The 21,318-nt window shown below is 49.4% G+C and overlaps 3 protein-coding genes across 3 annotated transcripts; 2 read left to right on the forward strand and 1 right to left on the reverse strand.

The window, feature by feature from the left end:
• Nucleotides 1–2,316: 2,316 nt before the first annotated feature.
• HOO65_030244 (uncharacterized protein) lies at nucleotides 2,317–2,647 on the forward strand (the record flags this gene model as incomplete). The annotated part of the gene is made up of 2 exons (XM_071002439.1): nucleotides 2,317–2,471; nucleotides 2,557–2,647. The coding sequence occupies 2 exons, from the start codon at nucleotides 2,317–2,319 to the stop codon at nucleotides 2,645–2,647; spliced, it is 246 nt and encodes an 81-aa protein (XP_070859923.1).
• Nucleotides 2,648–8,984: 6,337 nt separating this feature from the next.
• HOO65_030245 (zinc finger protein) lies at nucleotides 8,985–13,857 on the forward strand (the record flags this gene model as incomplete). The annotated part of the gene is made up of 5 exons (XM_071001766.1): nucleotides 8,985–9,609; nucleotides 9,688–9,780; nucleotides 9,917–10,527; nucleotides 10,603–10,732; nucleotides 10,799–13,857. 5 exons carry the CDS (start codon nucleotides 8,985–8,987, stop codon nucleotides 13,855–13,857), a joined length of 4,518 nt encoding a protein of 1,505 aa, XP_070859924.1.
• A 990-nt stretch (nucleotides 13,858–14,847) lies between these two features.
• On the reverse strand, nucleotides 14,848–18,264 carry HOO65_030246 (methyltransferase domain-containing protein; the record flags this gene model as incomplete). Its single annotated transcript, XM_071000359.1, has 1 exon — nucleotides 14,848–18,264. The coding sequence occupies one exon, from the start codon at nucleotides 18,262–18,264 to the stop codon at nucleotides 14,848–14,850; it is 3,417 nt and encodes a 1,138-aa protein (XP_070859925.1).
• Between the last annotated feature and the right edge of the window lie 3,054 nt (nucleotides 18,265–21,318).

The raw sequence follows: 21,318 nt of genomic DNA on the forward strand, positions 1-21,318 counted from the left end.
ACTCTGTTTGAATTGGCCTCTTGCATTAGGGGGAGGAAGTTTTACCCTGCGCTGCCCCTTTACCTGCATCGCGCATACGCTAGCATGCAGGCTCATATCAACACATTGCAGGCAATCACGCTCAGTGGGATTGCGCTTGCAGAAAGAAAGAAAACGAGACAACGAGACGAGACGAGATGGGCGAGACCATCAGAAACAAGAGAAGGAAGCAAGAAGAAAAAGGACTCCTTGGGTTGCCAGCCGTGGCCCTAGCCTAGCCCTGGCCTGGCCTGGCCTGCCTGGCCTGTCTGGCCTGTCTGGCCTGTCCTCTATCCCTCCTTTGCCTTAACTTCTAACAATGGTAACGACAAGGCAAGCGTCTGAAACACAGTAAACAAACAAAGGGACCCGGGGCCAGGAGAGTGAAGAAAAATGAACGAGAACGAACGAGAATGAGCCAAGAAAGGGACGAGGGAGACAAGAGAAACGAGAGGAGCGAGAGAAACGAAAAGACGAGGGTATGTGACAGGTTATTTTGCTCGCTATACATTGCCATTCCAAGCTGTCTCTCCTGTCTATCAACATTAGTGTCGGCGGGTGGTACTTGATAATACTACGGCGGGCTGGGGAGGAAGAATACCAAGCGGGCCAGGATCAAGGCCAGGGCCAGGGCCAGGACTGAGCATCGGCTGGGCATCAAGACTGGGTATCAGGACCGATGGTCCCCCTTCCTCCCTCTCCCGCCGGCCATGGCTGACTGACTGGCGCTAGCCAGGGAAGCTTGACGCTTGAGTGAAGCTCCCCAAGGAGAGCTGCTGCGCTGCTCTGCGCTGCTCTGCGCTGCTCTGCGCTGCTCTGTGCTGCTCTGTGCTGCTTTGTGTTGCTCTGTACCGCCCTGTGTTGCTCTGTGCTTTGCTGTGTTGGCTAGAGATGCTGCACACAGGATATTTGGCCTACGACATATCAGTGAGCGTTAGCCCTAACCCTAGGGCATGGCACTTTTTTTTTATGGCCTTTGTTCTTTATTTTCATTCCTGCCTAAGTTTATCCAAAACCCCATCACTGTCGCACAAATAACACAAAACAATTTCATTGTTCCTACCTGCACAAATAGTGCACAGTACTATTACTTGCTGGGCTGCTGCTATTGGCTCGCTGAAGAGTGACATAAATAGGGCATAAGTAGAGCCTCGGCTGAGATGAAGGCTGACCCTGTCCTGATATTGACACAAAAAAAAACCTGTTCTCTTGTTTATTTTTTGTACAATGCACAAAAAAACTGGGGAAAACCTGTTTAAAGCCGCGTGGTGGACATTGTTGCTGTTCTTGCTGTTGGTTCCTGATCTTAGGCCTAGCGGAAGAAATAAAAAAGAAAAGAAGCCCCGAGACGACGTGGTAGTATGGGCAAGGCCCCCCCCCCAATATGCACTAGCAAGCCACACAATTATACCTGTGCGTACCGTACATGTAAGTGAGTATGCAAGAAGCTATATTATATAACACAAGGCTAGCAACAGCCAGGAAGCTCTTAGCAGTGCCAGTGCACCAGGCGATCACAGCTCCAGCGAGAGAAGAAAAAGAAGAAGACGAAGAAGAAGGAGAAGAACAAAGCTTTGGCCCGGATTCACATACAGTCAGCTCCTATAAGACTTGGCTTATAGCATAACAAGGGAAGACAGGAGACAAGACGGCGAAAGAGGGAGGAATGGCGCTGGCCTGTAGCGCACTTGTTTCTTTGTTGTTGAGGACGGGTATAAGAGGAGCAATGACGAAGAAAAAGAAAAGAAAACCGCCCAACGAAGCAGGATTGGGGGCTTGCATCTGCTACATCGCTATGCGCTTTTTTTTTTCTTTTTTTTTTTTTTCCCCTGTGCTCTTTGATGATTATTTCGCAGTATTTTTCACTTTTTTTTCTTTTCATCTATTTTCTAATATTTTCTCATGGTTTTTAGTCTTTCCTCGTATTTTATTTTTCCTTTTATTCTCACTACCTCGCCAGTTCCTAGGCGCCACTCCGAACGTAACCCATCCCCTCACTTCCCTGTATAAACTAACCCTTGTTATCGCTCCTGTGACCCTTGTCTTTGCACTCTCTGGGCCAACTGAAGAACTGCCCACTCCCCCACCCTGTGGCCATGGCTGATCCTGGTCTTGCGCTACCCTGTTCCATCCTGGCTCCATGGAGTATGGAGGATCTAGATTCACACTTCAATAGCTTCAGGGGGAAGGGCATCAGGCCATTATGGACGGGGAAGAACAGGAGGAAGAAGAAAGAGGATCAAAGGACCTCGCTGAGCCGATTTAGTAAATCTCTTGTATTTCTGGGCTGACTTGACGATGGGAAAGATGAGACGAGAAAGCGGTAATAAGAGAGGGGTGGCGGTGGTGGAGGAGGAGGAGGAGGAGGAGGAGGAGGAGGAGGAGGAGGAGGAGGAGGAGGAGGGCGAGGAGGAGGGCGAGGAGAGAGAGAGAGAGAGAGAGAGAGAGAGAGTGTGTGTGTGTGTCTGTCTGTCTGTCTGTGACCGACTACGTGCGAATGTGTCTGAGTGAGTACGTGTGAATGCGTGGGTGAGCAAGAGTGAGAGCGTCAAAGGAAGAGAGGACAAAGAGGAACAAGGAGGACAAGGACCACTATGAAGACCACCGATACGACCAGACGGCCGGATGAGATGGCTAATTAGCTGGCCAAGTCAAATCAGCAAGCGCAAAGCAAGACCAAGAGCTAATGTCGTAGTCGACCGGGCGCCAAAAGACCAAAAAGTCCACACCCAAACACTAATCAATGGGTAATGTAATGGATGCCAATATATCCGGCATATTTCCACCCCAACACCTGTAAACCTCTTCGTCTCTTCCCCTCGAGCAGACAATCTTATAATCAGCCAAATCCCGTTTAATATCTGCCGCGCACGCGCCATCACCAATATATATGGTACTAGTAGTATATGTGTTTCTGGATGCGAATATTGCCTACCGGCCACCCAAGTAGGCCCACGATATGGCCATTACAGTGAACCACACCTGCGATAAGACTTATTTGCCGTGCGTTGATTTGCTGCTCAAGCTCCCTCTTGGCCATCGCCATCGGCTGGTCCGAAGACAATACACATACACACAAGTGCGTTTGTGATGTTGCGGGTTTGATGTTTGTCAATGTGTGCATGTGCTTGTGGAGAGAGCCAAGCGTGCCGGTGTTATCTTTATACCTCATATCAGGAATTTCTTGTTCAGCTGAAGTGCCTTTTCCTCTACTGTCTTTGTTACGTTTTTTACGTTTTCTCTATTACGCCAAGTGCTAGATGTAGTACACGTGCCTCTCACTCAACCGCTACCACCACCACCACCACCATCACATCACTATTGCTTTAGCCTAGGGATACCCTCCTTATTTACCGAGCTTCTTCTATGCATTTAATACGCAATTTATTGTAATATCCATAGACACAAACAAGAAGCAGCAAAGGAGACCAACAGGAGATGAAAAGGAAATCACTAAGAAGAGGAAAAAAAAAAGAATCCCCCCCCCCAAGTTGTTGAGTCGTTAGCAGCAGGGAAGAAGCCTGACGGTGTAGTAAGCTTGGTAACATAGAATCCCATTCTGGCCGGCCTGGCTCATGCTGCGGCAACACACGACGCAAGTAGCCAGCCTTTTTATTCTAGTTTCTCCCAAAATTTTCACTCGGCAAGCTACCGTTGCTGCCACAGGCAAAAAAGAAAAGGCGAGAAAGTGAAGAAAAGCGTTGGCTTGTATATGCGTGTACATGTACTGCCGAGGCGGGTATTACCACAAGCTGGCTGATCCCTCGGGTAGAATATGGGGTCTGGTTGTCTGCCCTTTGGGTTCTCTCTACTACCCTCTAGCTCTTTCTTTCTTCTTTGTCTTCTACCACCAGTAGCAGTAATACCAAATCGTGCTGCAGCGGTGTAGGACAATGGAGGCTTTGCTGACCTGACCTGGCCGGCCTATATTACCATTGTATGACCCCCCCCCTTCTCCCCTTACCCCCCCCCCCCCCCCCCTCCCTCCTGGCTCCTCGATTGGATTGCCGCTGAATGCGATGTTGATTGCTTGACCTGGCCGGTGCTCTTGGGGCAAATTATTTCGCTGGCAATATCTAGCGATAACAATGGCTGGCTAGCTAGCTAGGTTTGATCCTCCATGCTGGCTGAGGCTTATTATTTAGCTGCAAACAGGTCTACTAAAAAGTAAAAACAAGGCCAAGGCCAAGACCAGGCCAGAGACCAGAGACCAGAGACCAGAGGCCAGAGACCAAATCGCTCTGCAGCCATGCAGCAATCAGCCGGGAAAAGAACCCCAGTAGAGGCCTGGAAGCCGCGACTCGGCATGTGATCTGGCGTATTTTGTGCTTGCTTGCACTTGTATCGTCTGTATGGATTGTGTTGAACTGCGCTGGACCGTGTGCCCGTGCTCGGGGCCTCCTGGTGAATGCCTACCACACACACACACACAATGTTCTTCACACCTATGCGCACACGCACACATGTACGCAACACATGCATACTGGTGCATGCCTGATGCATACCTAATGCACACTAGCTGCTATGCGTGGCGTGCATCGAAGCTGGATGCACTTGATCTTCTACAAGGAGACTTAACCTCACTTTGCTCCCTTGCCCGCTCGCTCATTTGCTCGCTGGCTGCGCGCTCCTGCAGTTGGCACGGAGCCGAAGCTACCGGAACAAAAACCTACCTAGCCGCCCTAGTTACCATGTTGCAAAAGCATGTATACCATGTCCTATGATATACGTACGCACACCGCACACCTCATCAAGTCGTGATGCGGGACCATGTAGTGTTACTCCAAGGGTGTGCTAAGAAAGACCCAAATAGAACCAAGGTTTGGCTACACCACCTGTTTTGTCGTTTTGCTATGCCCATGACATACATGGCCATGCTCTCTTTGCGCCCTTCAAAACCCAGCCACTGGGGAAAAGGGTTCCATTGTCGCTGTGCTGGATTGCACTTGGTATTCTTGCTGAGACAACACACAAAGTGCACCACCTACTTAAGGGACAGGAACCTCATTGCCACAGGAGAACCAACCACAGCAGCGACAAAAGCAGCGACATGAACAACAACAACAACAACAACAACAATAACAACAAAAACGTCAGAGACAGGGCTTGGCTGGAAGGAATACGAAGGCTTACTTACAAAAGAGACGAATTACAAACAACTGATAGGAAAATAATAAAGCCAGTCAAAGTTGGCAGACAGGCTGGCGAACGTTGCCTGCACTTATCTTGGTTTCCCTCCCTTGAGAACCTGGAAACCCCATTTTTCCGCCACTTAAAATGACAGCTCGCAAGTGCTTTGTGTAAACCACTTTGCTTTGCTCACTGAAACCCATTGCCGCATTGCATCTTATAACTCGTCACATCGAATATCAGAGTCATCATCACCCTGGAGTCTGACTACTACGCATTAGGAAATATCCGGCGCTGATCCGGCGCCTTTAAGCCGGAAGGTCCTTTTATTATAGAGAAAAGGCAGAAGCGGCAACGTCGCTCTCTTTGCTTTGATAGCTTGTCTCCCTTTGAATTCCGCGTGTAATCTTATCGCCTGTGTCCCTTCTCTTTTTGACTTGAGGGAGAAGAAGCCTGGGATTTTCCTGTAGAAGTTGACGTTGGCAACTTCCTTTCTTGCCAGAATCACCACGCACACAACCCGCACAATTCGTGTGTGTACAGGCGCGTTTGCTGCTCTTGCCGCGCACAAAATAATTTTTGCGAAATTGAAAACCAGCACTTGCGATGAAAGTTGCAAGCCTTGTGAAAAGCTAGACGTATTTGTAATCCAAAAAAAGAAGGCCATTCTCCTTGCGTCCTGGTCGCTTGTAATTCTGATAATTACTCCGCCAAACTTGATGGCTGTGGCGGCAAAACACGTCCGGGAAGACGAGCTGCTACACAAGTACGGCTTTTTGGGGCTCTTTTCCCTTCTTTCATTTCGGTGAATGCATCTTTATTTGCAACGCCCCAGCAGGCTTAACATCATCCTCGCCCTCTCTCTATAGCTGCCTCATTCTCAATCCATCCATGCGCTGAAGGAGAGAGAGAGAGAGAGAGAGAGAGAGAGACTCCCTCAGCCGAATAATCACCCCTCAGAAAGAAAACGCCTTGTATCACGTGAATGGACTTCTCTCAAGCTATCGACTCCCGCTGTTGTACATATTAGCCGGCTTTGATACCCTTACATGTAGTCGCCTGCTGGCTGCTGTCATCCAAAGGCATTGCAGTTTGGCACTACATCCATCGTCCACGGGAAGTCATACTCGCCAACTTGAAAAATCGAACCGCCCTTAAACATGCATGAAGACACAGTGTACTTGTGAGCGACAGACCAGACTCTCTGTCTGTCTGCTTCCCTGCTGTTATCCCGTCTTCCCACCCATATTGCTCTGTTTTCGTGCTAACGCTCTAAATTCCAAGTCCAACCCCAAGTATGCTAGTGTTCTTGTCAGCCTGACACGGCTTGCAACACTTACATACACACGCGTCCTGTCTCGATCTAGACTTTTCGTTTCTTTTTTTTCTTTTCAAAAAAAAAATAAGAAAAAAAAAGCAACAAAAGCCCAATCACCCATCTCCCCCCCCAAGCAAGGCCCTTTGCCTTCTCAACTAGGAGAACGATGTGCGGGGGAGCGCAAAGGAACCAGGTGAGCCAAACCAACAACACCCGCCTACCAACTGGAATTGGTTCTTAACTTCACCTCTCTACGGGTCACTCACACTCTCACCTCACCCACCCCCAATAAAACTCTGCCATTCATAAGCTTGCAGCAGAGCAAGTCGCTTAGCGCAACTAATGCAATCCATATGCAAGGGAGCTACCACCTTCTCCTTCTTTCTTGTCTTGTCCGATTTGCACTTGGGCCTAATATTTGTTTTTGCTCTTTCGTCTCTATCGCTTGAGCCCTGTCGTTTTCTCTTGCTATTGCCTGTTTTTATTTCTTTGGCTATGATTGCAATATCTGAGCGGGCACCATATTAACTAGTTCCATTTTCTCTTCTCTTCATGATTCTATCCTTCTTCCATATTGGACTTTGACAAGCATGCTCATTAAGATGAGAAGCACGAAGCAACACCCACCGTCTTCCTAGATAACCTTGTCTTGATCCATTGAACGAGCCTGAAAAGAAGGATCTCGAAAAGTCATAATTCAAGCAAGATTTACACCACAAACAGCTCGCTTGTCTTTGCTCTCCCACCCCACCCTTTCCCTGCTCACCCCCCCCTCAAACTTCCAAGTCTTGTTTTGTCTTGCCCCGTCTGTCTTCCATAGCTAGCCTGTCCGTCCGTCTTTGCTGTTTTCTCCTGTCGTTGTCCCTCATTGTCTTCGTCCTGGTCCAGTCGTCATCTTGTCCCAGAGCCACGGCTATTCTCTATTCTAGACACCCCTACCCTCATCATTCTTTCTTGCGCACTACCCTCGGCACGGACCCTAGGCGGGACCTGATTAGCTTTATGAAAAATCCAGAAAACTGATTATACATACAGCTAGCCACCTTGTCCGACAGGTAGTCGACTAGTTAGTTAGACACGCCAGACAGATTAGGGACATGAACGACATAAAGCCCCAAGGCATCGTGCAGGCGCATGAGCTACAATAACAAGAACCTTCGCTATCCTCTTTACTCTCGCTCTTTCTTGCACGCCCCTCCCCTCCCCTGTTCTGTTCCCTTTTTTCCTTTTTTTTATTTCTTTTTTAATTTTCTGATCATCTCTTGCCTTCCTTGTCAATCATTGGCCTTTTCTCCCCTTGTTCCCTTCCATGCCTTGACTTTGGTTGTTAGTATGTGAACTTATTCAACCAAACGACCAACTTACTTGCCTTGGACCTCTGAACCGGGCCTTGGGCTTCTTGGTCCTTGCACACTTTGCACCCTGACCCTTTACCAGAGAGATCAAATCAAGCACACGCCTGATTTTTTCAGCAACAGAAAGAAAGAAAGAGAGAAAGAGAAAAAAAAAAAGAAAGAAGGAGCCTTGAACCTTGCCACCCATGCTCTCAACTTGTCGTTGCTTTCTAGTCCTTATTCGCTTGCTCTTCCTCGTCTTTTTGGTCCCCCTTCCTATGGAACAAATCTCACCACACACGATCCTTGTCTACTTGTCTGTGTGTTATGTCGGGCTAGGGCCGTGTGTTGTCGTGAGTCTTGACTAGTTTATCTACATTTGCATTTTACTTGCACGCTTGCACTTGCGCTGGCATCTTCATCCTTGATCCTCTTTCTCTCACCCACCCTCTCTCCTCTCTTTCTCTCTCCCTCTCTCTCCCTATCTATCCCTCTCTTCTTCTAGTGGTGATAACTTACCCATAACTTCTGTCTTTCTTTCCTTCCTTTCCTTTGTTCCCTTGTTCCCTTATTTTTTTTTTTCTCGATCTGGTTTCCTTTTTGTGCTTATCCCCCACTACCTCACTCGCCAACAGCCCACTCCCTTCTTACTTACGCTCTAGAGGTCAAAAGCCAAAGGACAACCCCATCTTGGGCTTTTTTGCCCTTTTATTTTTATTCTTTTTTTATTTTTTATTCTTTTTTATTCTTTTTTATTTTTTATTTCGTCGTTGTACTGCCACTTATTGATTATTACTTCCTTCGCAACAAGCCCCCTCCCGTTACAGCTTTCCTCTTACAGTTCCCAACTTTGACCTAGATTCAGCTTTAGCTATACCTACCTACCTACTCACACACTTCGACCTACACCTCCCAGCTCCAGCTCCAGCTCCAGGTCCAGCTCCAGCTCCAGCTCTAGCTCTAGCTTCTGCTTCTACCTCAGCCTCAGCTATCCTAAAGCTTGATTTCTAGTTATTCTTCTTATCCTTCTTTTATTTTCCTTTTTTGTTGTTTTATTTTTTTTTCAGCTCAAGTTCTCCACACCCATGCGTTAAACACACTCCGGCCTTTGGCGGGATTGGGATTGCGAGACGACGAGAAATAGTCGGGCACATCTGTGTGGCTGCCAGTAGCGGGAGATGGCCATGTCCTCAGAAACTCCCATAATCGAGTCTGTCGATGGCATGCGTCAGTATCATCGGAGCCAGAGTCAGGATCAGCCGCCGTTGCAGCCTCAGCCTCAGCCTCAGCCCCAACCTCAGCATCAGCATCAACATCAACAGCCTCAGTACCAACATCCACTTCAACATGAACAAAATCCCCACCAGGTGCAACAACATCATCATTCATCCACTAGCTCCCATTCACATCCACCACACTCTCATCAGCCCACAAGTCACCAACAGCATCCCCATACCCAAACATATCCTCCACCCCCTCATAGCCAATATCATTCTTCTTATTTACCACCACCACCACCGCCACCGCCACCACCACCACCACCACCACCACAGCAACAACAACAGCAGCAGCAGAAGCAACAACAACATAATCAACCACCGCTACCCCCAACAGGCTATTCGGAACTATCAGATGAAAATGAACGAGAAAGGGAGCGGGAGCGGGAGCGGGAGCAAGAGAGAGAACGGCAAAGGAACCCGCAACTTCTCTCCGCCGCTGCTCCCGGAAAGTATGTTCTCAATCTTCGTTCGGAGCTCTCCATGCTGCGAATCAAGCTGCGTGGCCTTGAACAATACATGGACCGAAATGGTATGGATACCTAACAAAGATGTTACCTTTACTCCTCAAATCGGCCCTTTCAGAGCCCTATGCTGACATTATTCATAGGTATTAGGCAGATAACTGAGCTTTCAGAAGCAGAAGAGGCCCGAATGCTACAGTACCGTTGTGAAGTCTTCCAGTCTGCTATTATGGAACATGGTAAGTTTGGAAATACCCGTTGTCCGTTTCTTGACGCCTGAAATGCAACCACTAACAAGCACTCTGATTTTCCATTTTTATTAAGGCATAAATATTGCTGATATTAGTTTCGTTGAATCATTGAAGCACCAACCAGCACATGACAGTCCCTCGGACTATGGAACATGGCTTGCCCAGAACATGCGCGAGAATGACACCATGGTTCGGTCAGCGCGCATGGGGGATTACGCCAGCCAACGGCAGCTTCGTTTTTCATCCTTTAAATGTAGTAATGAGACATGCATCTACTACGTGTATGGCTTTGCAACAGCGGATGACCGCGACCGTCATGTCAAGGAGTATCATGTGCCTTCGATAAAGCGAGACTCAACTTTATCCCTCAGTACACCAACTCTGCCCTTTCCAGATTACGGACCACCATCATCATCAAGATCCGTCCCCGATAGCCGACATCCTACCTCATTAAAACCCCCAGGAAAACTCCAAAGCGGACCTCAACTCCCACCTTTGAACATCGGCTCTAGCTCGGCATACGAGCCACGCCACCGCTCTACAACGTCAGCCCATCCTCCTCACAATGACTTTTCTGCACTACGAGGGGGACATGATGACGAGTCTGCATCGGATTTGGCATCTTTGAAAAATAGCCGCCGAACACCTACGTCGGGAACTGTAGAACCAGGTGGAGATATCAAGTACATGCAAGAAATCGGACCTTGCCTTCGATGCAAACTGACGAACAAAAACGTAAGAAGCATTAGAGCTTTGCACCCAGGATTGCATTGTATTATTATGGATAAACGACGAGCTAACAACGAATAGTGTGACCTGGCTGATCCATGCACATCTTGTGCTAATCCAGCGCCAAATTTAGAGGAAGACTACTGGCGAAGCATTGGCTGTCTGCGTGTAAACTCTAGCTTGGGATGCCTGGCCGGCAAGATGCTCCCTAGTAAGGCTTTCATGCGATTCATTGCGTTGGAGGAAATACCCTATGCTAACACTTGTTTCCTTTTAGATTGGCTGTCAAACAAACAATCTCGCTCTATTATGGTGGCTCCAGACCAAGAACAGAGCCACGCTCTACACGACTATTTTGAGCGAATGTACCGAGCGCCAAGTCCGATTATCGAAAATGTCCTAGCCGGCCTGGATTGGAAAGATAGCTTCTGGCTTACGGAGATAATTTCCAATCCTCCACCGGGCGTGATAATAGCACCGCTAAAGATACAAGCACCCCAAATCTTCACCATTCTGCTCAATAGCCAAAACGCACACGCCGGCTCATACAATTTCCTTGATGTACTGCGATGTAGTCAGAATTTGTCTGCATCTCGATCTGAGGAGCAAAAAACACTGCCAGTTTTGTATAATGCCAAGGTTCTATTGCGTCAGACCTTGTTTTTCGACCTTTTACAGCAAGAACCTGTCATCGTACCTGTTGACCGGGAGTCTCAGCCACTCACTCCGGGCTTGCCGGAAGCCGTTGATTCCGAACGTTATTTGAAATTAGTTTATGATGCCTTAGTGAGCTTCTTCGAGTCTTTCCAGCAAATGACCATGCACAAGGGGCCTTTGACAGCGCGAGATTGGTTTGCTGGCTTTTTTTCCATCTGCCTTTTTAGCATTGTCAAATACATTCTTGTTGAGCGAGTTGAGCGGGGGTCCGCTGCTCCTGGCCGCATACCAGCCTGGCGGTCTACCCCGTCCCCTAAGCCTGTGGTTGAGGTCCAGTCGATCAATGATATCTATACTGCCATAGTTACCATCTTTGTGCGATCTAGCCCTATAATCCAGGAAGATGGCCGTGTGTCTATGGACACCGTAGACAGACGAATCATGGGTCGTATTGATGCCATTATGCTAAGAGGGGAATGGCATTCTCAGGGAATCCGCTCGATTGCGGACTTTCTGTATAACCTTGGCTCCCGCAATGCAGATTCATTTGGGTTTGTCCGGCCTCCGTCTCCCACCAACAGCTTTCGATCCGCCTGTCCGCCTTCGGCGAAGCCTACTGAGGCCCAGAGACCTGATTCATTTCGGCCATGGTTGACATCCGCTTCATCTAATGTTGAGAGTGGAGAGCCGGGACGCAGTGGCCATGATACGTATGTCGAGTCGCCAAAGACTTTTGACTCCCCGCGTTCTAGTAGAATTCGTAGCGAGAGTCTTTATAGTAAAGGGGCGGAATCGCCCCTCCGTCATGTCGGCTTTCAGAGACCACCGTATCGTAAAATACGATGCGAAAAGTGCAACGAGTATCCGGAAGGGTTCCGCAGTGACAGCGAGTACCGACGGCATTTTGAGGCTAAACATGGGACCTATAGGAAAGCCTGGATGTGTGTTGAGCCTTCGAACATCTTGCCTGACATGGTAAAGCCTACTAATCCTATTCACTCATGTCGATTGTGCCACAAGAGGCACTTCAAATCATATCAGAGTGCCGTGATTCACCTGCAACGCCACCACTTTACAACTGACACGTTTGGTAGACAGCGCATTGGTGGTTCTAGTTCCGAGATTGTTCCCGAACATCTGCTCAAGGACTGGATTATGGAAACGCGTTGTATCTCCGAATCTGGTGATGTAGATGACGTGGATGAAGTCATGGATCCTGACACACCGAATACAAAACAGCGGCCGTATCAAAGCCACGCTCCGTTTAGTGCTTCTTTGCCTCCATCAGCGCAGGGCCCCCTTTCTGCATCTCATGCTATCGAGAGTCAAAAACCTATTTTCCCTCCACGGTCGCACAGCCATGGATACCCTTTTCCTCCACGACAACCATCAGGCGAATCTTCTTCCAATAGCGCACCATCTCATCTCTCCCGGTATGAGTCGCCATCAACGCTTCTTCCCCCTCCACGTCAATCACAGGCGCCTCCCCAACATGCTCCCTCGCAACAGCCTCAGGAGCCATTACATAGTGGAGGTATTCAGCTCCCTCCCCTGAATGCAACACTTCCTCCTTTGCAACCACCTCCTGCGGCACCCTCTCATAGCTCTAGCTATCACTCCGATTCTACATATAGTTCACAGGGTGGTCCCTCAAGCCATGTGACTACACAAACCTCACTATCTCCAGCGTTATACTCGCAGCATCCTTCCAGCCACCCCCATTCTCATGCCCATTCCCATTCCCATTCAGCCCATTATATACAGCAACCTCCTCCACTGCAAACAAAATTCGGCCCACAAGAATCGCCATCTTCGGTCTATCCCCACTCTGGCCAATCAGTTCCGCCCTCGCCTTTCAATGGAGCTCCCCTACTTCAACAGTCTCTGCCACCTACGCCTAATGATGCAATGCCACAACCCAGAGTTATTGGACCCCCTCCAGCCCAATACCAGTCGCAGCCTGCTCGCTCAGGATTGAACTTGCTACAACCATCTCTTGGAGGTATGGTATCACACGACGAACCGCCTTGCGAGCTACCTAAAACTCCAGAGAATCGGTCTCGCTGCCCGTTCCCTGACTGTGGACGAGTATTCAAAGATATCACGTCTCACATGCTTACACATCAAGAGCAAAGGCCAGAGAAATGCCCGATCGAATCTTGCGAATACCATACAAAGGGGTTTGCGCGGAAATATGATAAGAACCGACATGCCTTGACCCATTACAAGGGAACCATGATTTGCCCATTCTGTCCGGGCGCTGGCACTGGGTTTGAAAAAGCATTCAACCGGGCTGATGTTTTTAAGCGGCATCTGACCTCGATACACCACGTAGAGCAGGCGCCGCCCAACAGCCGACGGCCTATTAGCGGCGGTAGTCGTCCATTATCGAATAACCACAGCACAGTCAATACCGAGGCACAATGCTCTATCTGCCACGGCAGATTTACTACGGCCCAAGAGTTCTACGAACACTTGGACGAGTGTGTGCTTAATGAGATTGTCCCGGCCTCTCAGTCTCCTAAGAGTATTACTCCTACAGCCTCAGTGGGCATTAGTGTCGTGCCTAGAGAAAGCTTTATTGGCCGCGGGTCGCGTGACTGGTCAGATACTCAGTCTATACATTCGCAGGGCTCAGTCAAGGGCAAAGGCAAGCTCAAGGAGAAGAAGAGGCCCTGAGGCGAAGATGGGCAAGCCTCTGTTTGAGCGAATCGCTTTTTCTTTTTTTATTTTCTCTCCCATTTTTCTTTTTCTTCTTTTTTTGTTTTGTCTTTCCCCCCCCCCCCCCCCCCAAAAAAAACTCATTGCTCTTATCTCAAGATGATATATTCCTTTTCCATGTTTTCTCCTCTCCTTTTTTTTTATTGTCTGGACGGCTGTCATTCTCAAGACATCTTTCTTTTGCACTTCCACTGCTTCCTTGGCAGTTACGTTCTGTGCGCTTCTTTTTTTTTTTTACTTTTTTCTTTTTTTCTTTTCAGAGATTTGTATAAGCGAAGACATATTTTGTGGGTAGCTGTTGGCAGCTTGAAGACTTCTTCTATTGTTTTCTTTTGTTCTGTTTTCACGGAAGAGCACGACTCCTGTTATGGAAAAAGGTATTTACTTTTCAAAAGCTTTGCTATTCTTATTAGGTATCAGCTTGAGGCTGCATCTTGTGTCGTTTTTTCTCCGCTTTGTCTTCCTTTTCTTCTTTGTCTCTTCGATTCTTCTTTGCGTCAATCTTTTCTGTCAAGATTTTTGAAATTTGGCAAGATTGGCATTTTGTTTGACATTTGTTTGACTTTGTGATGTCCAAGGTTTTAGTGGAAGTCTTACTTGTGAAACTTTAGACTTAGTTTCTAGCTCTAGAGATTTTGCTAGGATAATTATAGATCGTGATAGAAATTACGACAGTACGCTTAAGGTGACGTGAAATCAAAATGTATTTATTCATTGCATTTCGTAAGCGATCGATCATTGATTATGTGATAACATAAAAAAGAGTAGAATGTGATGATGGTATGGGAATAATAGTGGGACTAAGTAGCCCTAACCTTGGTGTACTACTTTGCAAGCAAAAAAGTTGAGACCAAACCCCTCCCAGCACAGCACAAAAGTTTGAACATATACCTCTTTTCCAAACTAGATAGGTGTCTTTCTTGAGCCACTGTACTTCCTTTCACTTGCTTAAGCAGCAGCCTCGGGCTTCTGGCAGCAGCCAACCAACATTCTCCAGGCAGATCCGCAATTGCGGCCCTCCTCAAGAACACTGGAAACACCCTCAAGACAACGCTCGGCCTCAAGCATAGCCTCGCTTGTGTTCGTAGTATCACACAGACGGAGCTCGCTGGCTACTTTCTCCATTTCGCAGCGCAAAAGCCAGCGCTCCCAGTTCCATGCTCCCAGCATACCACACATTGCGCCGATGTTGTCTGTTGAGCCAGTCGTTTTGTCCTCCAGTACCATGGCTTGCATGGCCAAGGTCTTGCCAGTACCTCCGGGCGCTTGGGGTATAGCACTAAACGGCGAGCCAGACGTTGATGGGATAACAAGTGACAGGTTCGGCCGCTGACGTTGGCGTCTTTCGCCTAGCGGCAAGCACAACCATGTGCGACGGACATTGCTGAAACCGGCCTTGTGCAGCCGGCTGAGCCACGGCTTGGTGGGCGCAGGGTCGTAGCCAAGCGTCTTGAGCGCAAAGCCGAACTCAACGCTCTTCGCTAGACCCAGTGGCCCGGCATTGATAATGTCCGCATCCAGCAGCGAAAAGTCCAGCATGCTGCCAGGCTTCAAAACGCGCATGATCTCAGCCAAGCAGCCGTTCCACTCATCCTCACCATTCTCGCCAGCCGCCTTGAGCAGGCTATGAAGGTCACGGGCTGAGGCGGCATCGAAGTAGTTGTCCGCAAATGGCAGCTTAGTTAGTCGTTCAACAGCCACATTGTAGCAGTTTGACGGACCCGAAATGTTGGCGTTGCTTAGCTGACGAGCTGCCTTGGTTGTTACTGTGTATACCTTTGCGTTGGGGTACGCTAAAGCCGCGTGCCATGCCCACTCGCCGACGACTGCGGTGCTGATATCGAGAATGCGATGTTTCTTAGCGCGCCGTGTTTCTAGGTACGAAGCGACAGGCCGACTAAATAATGTTCCGCCATTCAGCATCTTGACTGTCTGTACAAGCCACGTGTTGGCAGCCATCTGCATCATAGCCTCGGCCTCACGCTCGCGGCGCAAGCGGCTGGGGTCGTCGATAATCTCGGCATCAGCCCGTGCGACATTGGCAGACAACCGCTTCTGTGCGCTCTGCGGCAAGACAGAAAGTTGCAGCTTGCCAAAGAGTAGGTTCCGGTGCAGTCGAGGAAGAGAAACCCGCTGTGCCTGTATGGCTTCAAAACGCGCAGTTCGGTGCACAAAAGCATCTTGTGGGCGCGCGCGCATGAGGTAGTCCAGGAAGGCTCGGTAGTAGGCAGACTCATGCCGGGCAAGGCGCGAGGGCAGCTGGCACGGCATGTCGGATTGAATGGTGGTAAGGGAGAAACGGACGGTCTTGCGAGCGGTTCCCGCTTCTTTGTGTGGCTTTTTAGTGAGCTGGGACTCGGCTGGGACTTCTGGTTCCTCAGGTGTGCTAGTCACAGCCTGCGGCTTAGCACTGGAGGGGCTGAGGCTAACGTCGGTGTGGCAGGTGCCGTTAAGGTAGGCTTTTTGAGCAGACAGCCAGGCCTCAGTTCGCTCCAGATTAGCCAGTGCAACAACCTGCTGCTTGCGCGCATACTCTGGGTTGCAGTCAGTGACAATCTCGGTCAGCTCCGGAGTAGCTTCAATTTCCTCCTCTAGCTTAGGCTCGCTGCTAGCGTTAGAAGGCGCATAGACAGGACGGCTAGTGGGCTGGTCATCATCATCACGGAAAGCGGAGAGGTCAATCTCGACGACGTGCTCAATTGGTTTAGAGGGGCGTGTTAGCGTAAAGCCAACCGTGTTAGTGTCTGGGTGGACTTTTGACGGCATAGAGGGGAGGCCCCAGACTTGTGGCAATGGAGGCACGGGAGGAACACTGTCTCGTAGCTGTGGCTGATGCAGCTCGGATCCGTTTGAGATATGAGAGTTCCAAGGTGTCTTGTAGTATTGCTCAGCAGCAGCTGATGTAGGGGATGACAGTGTCTCTTCAGTGGGGGGAGCCTCAGGCTCAGCCTTGGTGATGGGGAAATACGATTCCCAGGCATGGCGGGTTCGGGGGCTGAGATCTCTGAAAAAGCCACCGGGAGATGGGATGTCCAATGCCGTAAAGCCTGCCCATGATGAACGGGCTGAAACAGAAGCACTGTGGGAGCCACCCACTGGCAATGCGGGCACTGAAGAGCGATGGGGAGCAGGGGACGTAAAAAGCTCCATGGAAAGCTCCTGGGACATTTCGCGCATCTCAAGAGCTACAAGCTGCACGTCATCATCATGATCATGGCCATCACCGCCATCGTTGCTGCTGCTCCCCTCAACTTGGACCATTTGGGGCGGGGCAGTAAAAGAAGAATCAATCTCGCGTGTCTGCATCTGCGGCATTTCAACAATGCTTTCTTGCGAAATCTCAACCATGTGCTGCTGTGCCTCCTCTGCAGCCTCCATAGCTGCCGGCTGGCTGGTAACTAGAGCTTGCAGCGTCTGGAACGCCTCGGGCTGCAATTGCACGCCGTGCCACTCACACGTCGCGTCATTGTCTTCGTCGTTACCCATGATAGGTGTAGGTGGCGCACTCATGGCAGCCAGTGCATCAGATGTCTGGCTACCATCTAGCGAAGGCGTGGCAGACATTGGGAGCAGTGCTTGGGCTTGGCGGAGGGCCATCAAGTCCATGACGGCTGGGGACATGGCGATGGCAGTGGTAGGGGTCGGCACTGCAGCGAGGGGGGAGAGGAAGCCTTTAACGCTCTTGGCAGACTGGGCCACATCGGCGCTGTTAGTGGCGTGAGTAGGGATAATAAGAGGCGCAAGCACCTTGCTCGTTTCTTCCAATGAGGAGCGAGTATTCGCGATAGAGACGCTGTTGCTAGAGTCAAGACCAAAGTGGCGGGAGAGGCGGGGTGTACGGGTTTCATCATCCGAGACTTCGTAGAGGTCGTCGAACTCTGTGGTGTCAGACATAACGCTTTCTCTACTGCTAGATTGGCTGTTGCTCCAGACAGGCTGATACAGAGCAGCGTCCGGGGTATTGACAGAGTGAGCTGCAGTGGAGCTAGGCTGTCGCCAGTATCCCATCTGTATGAACTCGTCCTCAGACTCATAAGCCTCTTCCTCGCTAGTCACAGATGGGGAGGAAGGAAGTGTGGGCGCCAGCATAAAATGGACACCTTGAGGGGTGGGGAATCCCCGCGGAGTGGGGAAGTGGTCGCTGGTGGGAGACATCCATTGCTTCACGAGGACTTGGTTATGGATGTCCTGGCCGTTACCAGTTGCCCATTGGCGGATTTGGTTAAGTTCGTGTCTTTTTTGCTGTGCTTGTTTCTTGTTATGAGATAGCTCGGGGGAAACACCTTCTTCATCTTCAACAACCTCCAAAATAGTATTAAGAGCCTGTTTCGGCAATCGAGCCAGCGAAGACGACGGACCAGCCATAGTTGATGTGTAATAGTAATAAAGAGGAAAAATGCGACGGCAGCCTTGAAAGAGGGTAGTAGAAAAAGAAAAGATTAAGGACGACCGGCGTGAATAGGCAAAGGAAAGGGGCGTAGATATGGGAGTTGGTAGGTTTGAAAATTACCAATAATATTAATAGCTATTAAGATGCAGACGTAGTTATAAGATACAAGAACGAAGTTATTGGGGAAAAAAGCTCCAAGCCTGGCGATCAACGCAGACCAAATCAGAGTCAATGAAAGAAGAAAAGAAGAAAACAAAAGAAAGAGAAGTAAAAGAAGAAGTAGAAGTAGAAGCGGAGACGTGTCTCACAGTGGGAAAGATAGAGACCAGCTATGGAAGAAGAAGAAACAAAAGCAGGAAGTTCGAAGACAGACGGAGATCGAGAGCAACCCAGTATTAATGTGATTGAGAGGGAAGGATGGAAAGCACAGGAGCCCAGGCTGTCCACCAGAAAAGGAAAAAAGAAGCAGCCTGAGAGGACTATGGAGAAAGAGAAACCTGCAGCGCGGAACGCCGGCTCCTTCTATGCATATGCGCTACATACTGTGCCATTCTGTCATCTTTATTAGCACAGCACGTCCTACTCCTGATACGAAAAGCCATCTCTTCCCGTCCACATCAACTTCAAGCCTAAACAGGCGCGCGCGAGTCAGCCATCAAGAGTCTATCAAAGAAGCCTACACACTCCAAGGCCCCTGTCCAGTCCCTATTAGAGATATGTCTAGAGTGGGGCCGAGATTCCGGGGTGTCTCTAGATCAGCCAATTAGAATCCAGTATTTCCGCCAACCGCCCTACAGCTTCGGGCAGTTGCCTCAGCGCATACAAGGCCAGCGCTTAGAGCGGACTTTGACATCATTGGCTGGCAGCAGGAGGGGCAAAGGGGGGGGGGGTTCTAGACGTTCTACAGGAACAAGAACAAACCTTGGATGTTTGGATGTTTGCCCAAGTTAGGACACCGATAAGGCCGTCGCAGAATGAAGAAATAGATGCTAAAAAAAAAAAGGTGTCAAACCGGAAATCCTTGAAAGGATAGTAAAAATGAAAACCTGTTAGCAACGCCTCGTTTCGATCGAGGGACCTCCGGGTTATGAGCCCGGCGCGCTTCCACTGCGCCACGTTGCTTGTGATACTTGATTGGACGAGAGATGGGGCCACTACCAACACCTGAATAGGCATTTTGCTGCCTGCGGGGGCGTCGTTTTTTCGGACCAGGTAACCAATCCTGGAACCCGACAGGTACGCCCGCCCTCGGGCCACGCGGGATAGAGAGTCCTCCTGGCTTTACTGCCGGACCCTAAAAAGTCATAGGAGATGCTCGAAATCTAAGCGTTCCTGTGCGTCGTTTTATATCTCTGTGATTCCTGTAGACGTTAAATGAATCCAAGTCCAAGTTCAAGCTTGACCGGCAGGCATGCTCTCAGGTCACGCTAGATAGAGAGTCATCCTAGCTTTGACGCTGGACCCTGAGAGTCATAGGGTGTGGGGTGCCTGTAATCTATGCGCTCCTGTCATTGCTGACCGCACGGGAGCTGCTTCCGTACAGAGCACGCCGTCGTGCTGCCGCGAAATAACGATAGGTAGATGTGGAGGAGAACAAACAAAAGAAATGCTGTTAGCAGCAACTGAGATGAGGTAGCAACGTCAGTCGCTTGACCTCAGTGATTCTCGTGGACGTTCATGCTCACGCTCATGCCCACGCTCAAACATGACCAAGACGAGGCGTCGTTTAATCTCGGTGATTCCATCAGACGCTAAATATAGTCGAATTCAGGCAACTAAGACGAGGCGTTGCCCGAACTTGGTGATTTCAGTAGACATGAAATATGTCCCAATTCAACTGATAGAAAACTGCAAGCAGGTGCTGAATATATCAAACTCAAGCCACTATCTTCATACCTGTCGGATTGGTAGTGAGACAAGTCACCGCCATGCTGTCGGGTTACATTGCAAATGAAACCTCTGAGAAGTCGTCCACACTGCTCTGCGGTAGATTGTCGGATAATTACGATGAGTGATTGAGGGGGAGGGGGGTGAGCGCTTATCAACTATTTGTCTAGGCCTTGCAATGGCCAATAACCCCCTAGGTGAGACTCGCTGGAATCTTGTTGTCTGCCGCCACAATGCCTATGTCTGATGCCTTCTGGCTTGCCCCTCGCGATACAGCTCTTTAGTCTGCTAGTCTCTGGGTTTTGATGTGAGATGGGCTAATGACACACGGGTAGATAGCCTAGCCGATGGATTCAACCTAGAATCACTCCTTTGGTCAGGCACCATCATGATAAGAGAAACAAAACAGGCTGCAGGCGGCTGCTCACCTTGATTTTTAGGGTTGCGGGATAAGGGTTGCCGCTTCAACAACTCGACTCCAAAATATCTGGCCACCATCATGGTTCCTCCCTAGCGAATCCATGGTTGCGCAATTTGGAGAAGAAAGCTAGATAAAAAGGCAAATGGATTATTATGCAACATGATGTTATTAGGTGAGTGAAAACAGGAGCGCTGACAAAAGAGCGCGCCTTATACCGCGAAGCTTCCAAGCTCAGACCAAAGAGTCTTGCTCTGGTTGGCCATAAAGCAGCTGCTAATGACATGTTAGTGGGCAGATCAGACTGAGAGAAAAAAAGAGAAGCGCAGCTAGCTCAACGATAACTGTGCAGAGAGAACTTCAGATGACTTTGGGGGACGTATTGGCTTCTCGTGTGAACAGTGTGTACTCACGCTTAGGGACTGTGTCTCCAGGTCAGATTCAGGGGGCACCCTGATGCGTCAGAGACCATTGCGTATTTTGCGTGCCTGCTGACCATGGGCATCACAGCCCAGCTCAAGCCCTGTGCCCTACGGTCAAAATACCGTATGAAAAAAGTGTACTAAACACGGTCCTTTCTCCAGTAGTAGAAACACGGGGATGCATCACGTGTGCCCCGCAAAACCAATCTGCCGGAAGCAGAAACGATGTGATGATTGGCTGGGATGGGGCAAGTTTGCGAGTATCAGGCAGGCAAGGTCAGGGACCAAAAGTATGATGACAG

This window comes from Ceratocystis lukuohia (assembly GCF_044167205.1).
Source record: "Ceratocystis lukuohia strain C4212 chromosome Unknown Supercontig3_pilon, whole genome shotgun sequence".
NCBI classification, from domain to species: domain Eukaryota; kingdom Fungi; phylum Ascomycota; class Sordariomycetes; order Microascales; family Ceratocystidaceae; genus Ceratocystis; species Ceratocystis lukuohia.